General features: G+C 43.3%; 1 protein-coding gene across 2 annotated transcripts in view; it reads left to right on the top strand.

The window, feature by feature from the left end:
* Nucleotides 1-3646: 3646 nt before the first annotated feature.
* The window catches only part of CLTRN (collectrin, amino acid transport regulator), a 30750-nt gene continuing 28396 nt past the window's right edge, over nucleotides 3647-6000 (top strand). The window contains exons 1-2 of one of the 2 annotated variants that reach the window (XM_057495817.1): nucleotides 3647-3823; nucleotides 4145-4203. In XM_057495817.1, coding sequence (XP_057351800.1) covers nucleotides 3766-3823; nucleotides 4145-4203 — 117 coding nt within the window. In that variant the 5' untranslated portion in view covers nucleotides 3647-3765. The remainder of the gene's footprint in view (nucleotides 3824-4144; nucleotides 4204-6000) is intronic. The other variant, XM_057495818.1, reaches the window with a different exon arrangement.

The following is a 6000-nucleotide window of genomic DNA, read 5'->3' as shown; positions in this document are numbered from 1 at the left end:
GATAGTACTGTAGAGTATGAAAAAGCACAGAGAAATCAATTTCTTTTTCCTGTCTCAGGAGACTCGGTGCCTTTTGTATTGCTCATGGCAACACTAATCTCAGCTTTTTATCTGTGTTCTCTAAACTCTGAACATTGGAAGTAAATAGCAACATTTTCAGAATAACTGAAAGTGCTCTATTTCTCCTCATTACCACTGTTGCTGATAAATTCTTAGGCTGTTATAGGTGAAATTGCTGAAATGAGCATTGTATGAAGCAAGTTTGATTTGAATACTCTGCAGGTTTAAACTTAACATTGTGCATAGAAAATAAAGATTGTGCAAGATTTTGAAAAGTGGAAGAAAAAAAGACAGTATGTTATATAGTTGTGTCCCACCTATTTTATTGAGTTATCAAAGTCTTTAGTTATTAAATCATTGTTAGCACATTCTGTGTGATCCATGCCTTGTAAGAGTTACTGACTGTGTGTCTTATTTATCATACTTTTTCTATTCATCTGACAGTACGTGTAAAAGTTGTTCATCATGCCATTTTTGGCATCTGTTGCTTTTGCTATTGTCAAGTTTCTAAGCAAATACTGGGGTACAGAAAAACTAAAACTGTGATTATAGACTATTTAGAAATTAAGAATGAGATCACTGTCCATCTGTACTTCTTATATGGCCAGAAGAGTACTCCAAGGAACATTCATAGCCATGGATATTTTCATTATTAACTGAAAGATTACAAATAAATAAGCCTATTAGCCAACTCAAGCATTATAAATAAGAACAAGAAAACCAGTATATGCCAATGGGAGCAAAGACTTAATAAATGTAAATAAGATTGGTGAATCAAAAAGCAGAAAGAAAAGAATTGAAAATTAAATTCAAGATCTTGTTCTTTGATTAAGCAACAAAGAAAATAGATAAACTTCTGGTAAGAATAATGGAAAATGAAGAAAAAATATAGTGTATGCACTAGAAAGCATAAATGGACCACAGCAACTAATATAGTTATTTTATGGGAAATACTGTCTAAGCTCCAGGAAAATGCTGGAAAATCTTGATGAAATTAATGATTTTCTTGGAAATTGTAAATAGCCAAAATGGACTCAGAAAGAAATATGAAGCCTGCAATAAGTGACAATGTAAGAAATGAAGATTTTGAATGAACCCTTCCCCACAAATACGTAGGGTCCAGATTTTTCAACTCCGACATCTTTATTTCTTCTGCATTTGTAAGTATTTGTAAACATAGATAATGTTAGAAATTGTTCTCTACTATTTTCAAGATGGTAACATAAGGGTCAGAAAAAAATAAACCTCAAGAATCAGCCCTTGAAAAGGAACCTAAGTGATATTCTTCTATGAATATAGGTTTTAAAACCTAAGGAAAACCACAGTGAAACCTAAGGAAAAATGAAGTCCACAGGTATGTTAAAAATCATCAAACTGAGCTTACGTTGGCTTGGATCAATGCAAAGAAATTCATTAATATAATTCACCAAATGGTAAAAACTCTAGGATTATATTAATAAATGCTGAAAAGGCAGTTGATAAAATTCAACATCAATTATTGGTACAAAGAATTTTTAGTGAGTTAGAACTAAAAGGAGACCCATCTCATGACAGACACATGAGATTTACAGAACGTCACCAGGTCCTGTGGAGGGGCAGCACTCTCATGAGCAAGGGAGGAAAGGGCCCACGTGCTTCCCACCATTAGGTCCCCCTGCTCTGATGGTGCTGCTGTGACACAGTGACCTCACACAAGAACACACAGGTGGGTCCGAGGCTAAGAATGCGTGTGACAACTATTAAGACACATTAACTTTGGTCATGCTGCTGGTGGTATAGATATTTTGTCCTTTCATCTTTTTTGTCTCTGTATTTTCTATGTAGAACTTCTATTATTCTTTTTATCTTTTTAAAACAAGACGACAAGCATTGAGAATCATAATTCAAGGTATTTTTCTCTTTTCAAAGGAATGGCTTATACTATGTTCAGTTCAGTATGTTCCTGCCTTCAATCCTGGTCCCACAGGAGACTAAATAAAAGCAAATGGAGAAATATGTTACTTTTACCAAGTTTAAGCCAAAGGGAAAGCTGACGCAGATTTCCGTTGTCTCTAACAAGGCTTTGCTTCTTGATGCAAATCTCCATCTACAACCTCTACTGGTTTATCCTCCAGAAGATACAATTTCTATCTACTGGCTTTGTTACAGTCTCTCTCTACTGGCTTTTCCTTCCCATGATGACTTTATGTAGTCTGAAATTCCTCAAGGTAGCTTCATCTAGTCTGGCTTTGTTTTCAGGCGTTAGATGTGGAAGCTCTTCCTTTTGGGAAATTTCCATCTTGCTGAGTAATGAAATCACTAGAACGACTGGGCTGACGTCTGGCTGCTTCTCCCTCTAGGAGAACTTCTGACTGAGCCCTTGCGACCAAGTACAGGAGGGGAGGAGAAGCTGCCTCAGCTGGAGTTAGCGAGCAGAAACGGGCCATCTGTGACACAACGTCACCCGGATTGGGACGGGAAATGGTACGACGTCCAAAGTGTCGTGGAAGTGTCGTTGCTGCTGTTTTTCGCACTGCTGCTTTAAAAATCCAGATTTTCTCTTTCACATCAGGGTCACCCACCCTGATTGTGTTCATGGTTTCCGAGCACCGAGGTGGAACTAGGGGACCGGATTCATGCTGAGAGGAGAGCCTGATGGCAAGCTGCCCAGGGCTTCTGCTGGCCCCCGTAGAGCGCCCAGTGTGGGACAGAGTGCCTTCCACTCGCCACCCCAATCCTCAGAGCATCTCCAAGATTTCCCTGCAAGGTCAGCTGTGACCAGTGATGACCCCAGACGTCGTGGGGTGCAGGGTGGTGCAGATGGGGCTCAAGTGTAAGTCAGCCAGGCTGGCAGAGTGCCACCCATTCCACTGCTCTCGTTGCCAGCAGTGCCTTAGACACCGGATGCTCAGTTCCCTCCTGTGTGATGTGAGTGTAACAACAGCAACTTGGAGGTGCTGTCTGGGGGTCGGAGAAAGGACCCAGCCAGCCTCGCTCGTGGTAGGTAGCTCATAATTCCTGTTCTGTAGATGCTCGAACCAGGACAGTCCCCAGCCACAGGTGGCTACTCAAATGACATTAATAAAACTCCCGTTTCCCAGCAGCTGCAGCCCCATTTCATGTGCTCCAGGGCGCCGGCATGGCCACCCCTGCGTCTAGGGACGCAGTCCGTTTTCATCCCCTCTGAATGGGCAGCTCTCCTCCGAGGCTGGCCTGCAGGGGTGAGAGTCAGGGGTGGCCATTCGTGGAAGGGCGCACTTTGTTCGCCAGATAGAAAGGACCAATGTTTGCGTCCCAAATTAAGATAGCCTATCTGTGAGCCAGGTATTTTAGCCGTGAAGAGATGGACAGTTCACGGCAAGGAGCAGCTCCCGAGGGGTCTCAGTTCTTTCCACCATACACTTAAGCAGCCAATAACAGAAGGGGCGGGGCAGGATTCCGACTTTGAGTCAGCCCAGGAAACGTTCTTGGGAGGTAGAGTTTGGAAAAGACAACTAATCCGTTCTCCAAATAGATTTTCGTAAATAAGTGACAGGAGAGTATCAAAGTATCTTTCTTCTATCCGAGTATTAACCCAAATGATGGGGGTTAATCGTTAAACCTTTTAGGTGGTGGCTGGCTTGCTTCTCTGTTGCTCTAATCCAGGTCACAGAATGGCTAAGGCAGCTTTAAGTGGAGAGTGGATTTTTCCCCCTCCGTCTGCCTTGTGTTTTCCACTCTGAAAGAATGTTGTGGCTGCTCTTTTTCCTGGTCACTGCTATTCATGCTGAACTCTGTCAGCCAGGTACGTAGCCTTGAAACTTAAAAATCGAGTAACAGTTTTCTAAATGATTGACAAGTCTGGCTGAGAGACCTCTTTATGTTTCTGAATCTGCAGAGTGTTGTAGTTTGCAAGTTGAGCCTGTGACTGTTTTATGAGTTTGAAGGAGAATTTAAAACCATCTAAGGTGATTGCAGTTAACCTTTCAGGAGTATTTGGGGGCAGTTGAATTTCAATTCTGTGTTCTGTTGGTTTGAGTTACCTAAAAAAATATTGGGATTTATCAGGCTCCATTTGGGCAGATTTTATCATCGCACACTGCTCTCTCTTTTTTCTTTCTGGCAGATGCAGAAAATGCTTTTAAAGTGAGACTTAGTATCAGAACAGCTCGGGGAGAGAAAGCAGTAAGTAGAGGACCTGCATGTTCATTTTGACTTTTGTTAGCAGCACTGTGCCTTCTTAATGAGCCTCTCTGCATAGTTATCTTAAGCTTGCATAGATTACTTCTAAAGACCTCAAATCTGATCTTTTCTTAAAAGAAAAAGAAATTATTGTGAGTTAGAAATTGTTAATAAAATGATTTTGCCTAAAGTATTTAATCTGCAGTATGTGCCAGAAAACATGTGAAGTGTGTATTGCATGGCGTAGTTTAGCAAACTTGAACATTCCAACCCAGCATAGCGGAGCAAAGGGCCTGAGTCGGGCCCTCGTGTCTGGCCTGGGCTCTGTCCCTCACTGCTGCAACGGTTTGGATTTTGTCGGCCTCAGTTTTGGTTCCACCTGCGTAAGGTCTGTCAGCACAAAAATTTTCCAGTTCTAACATGACGTTTCTTCAATTCTTTTCAAATATCAGAGCAACAACATGCAATATATGCTTATGAAATTGAAGGTAAAAAAAATACTCACAGGGCTCACATAGCTATAGGCACCACAAAGACTGTCCAATTAATAAGATGACATTGTGTCAATCTAATTCCAGTATCTCAATGTGGTTTGTGATGTTTTCCCCCATAGAAGGTGTGTTAAGATGCCTCAGGCTAGAAAGAGTGAAAGAGCACCAGAGAAATGTAGAGGCACATGATCTGTTTGCAGACCAATCCACCAATATATCATTTTATTCACTCGCTGAGTAATAAGCATTTTAACAGCCTGCATCTATGGAGAACTCAGGTTGTTTTCCAACTGGGTCCTTCCAGGCACTTCTACTCACAGCTCATTTAGCCCTCACAACAACCCATGGAGGCAGGTGGTATGGGTGTTCACATTCTCACAGGGCAGATGAGAAGACCAAGGGACAGAGAAAGTAAGTGACCTACTCAGGATCTCAAGTCAGCAGTGGCAGAGGTAAGATTTGAAGCAGGCAGGCTGAGCAGAATCCACTCTCTCTACCTGTGTGTAGGGGCGCTTATCCCAGGATCCTCTGAGGGCAGGCACCATGCTGGGTGCTGGGGATGCAATGGCAGCTGCAAGCAGGCTTGCTCCTGCCCTCATGGAGCTTATAGCAGTGGGGAAATAGGTTGTCCAGTAGGCATCAGTAAACCAAACGGAAATGTGCCATCTGGATAAGTATTACAGGAAGGAGAAGTACATGAGGGTTTGGGCCTCAGCAGAGGCCTCGGTACTTGGCATTTGCTGTGGGATCTAAAGCAGGAGTAGAAGTGAATCAGGGAATAAGAGAATAAAGAGTAGAGGGAACAGTGCATGCAAAGGCTATTTATTACAAGAAGGAACTTGGTGAGAGGGAGGGATGGAAGGAAAGCTGAGCTATGTGGAACTGGAGCAGGGAGGAAGAACAGGGCATGTCATGATCGTCAAGAGAAAGGAGGGGTCAGCCGAAGAATGTGTGGTCTGTGTCACAGAGTTTGGGTACTGCCTTTCAGCAGGTGGGAGTTTGGGGGAAGAGATGTCACGATAGAACTTGTGTCTGGCCCATGCTGGCCAGTGTGGAGGGCAGGCTGGGCTAGAGTCGGAAGGAGGCACCCACCAAGGAGGCGGTTCGAGGAATGCAGGTGAGAAATGCTGCCTGTCTGGAGTCCAGCGTGTTGGTGGAGGGAAGGGATTTGAGAGCCACAGGGAGTGTATGACAGGGAAGGGAAACAGAGGCCTCAAGGAGGAAGCTTTTGTTTCTGGTTATGCAGCTGGATGGCTGGTGGCCCATTTATGAGTTAGGGAGCCAGGTATGGACACGAACACGTGGCCTT

Source organism: Manis pentadactyla, chromosome X (assembly GCF_030020395.1).
Source record: "Manis pentadactyla isolate mManPen7 chromosome X, mManPen7.hap1, whole genome shotgun sequence".
Lineage (NCBI taxonomy): Eukaryota > Metazoa > Chordata > Mammalia > Pholidota > Manidae > Manis > Manis pentadactyla.
Note: the sequence above shows the minus strand (reverse complement) of the source record. Positions and strands in the feature narration are given on the sequence as shown.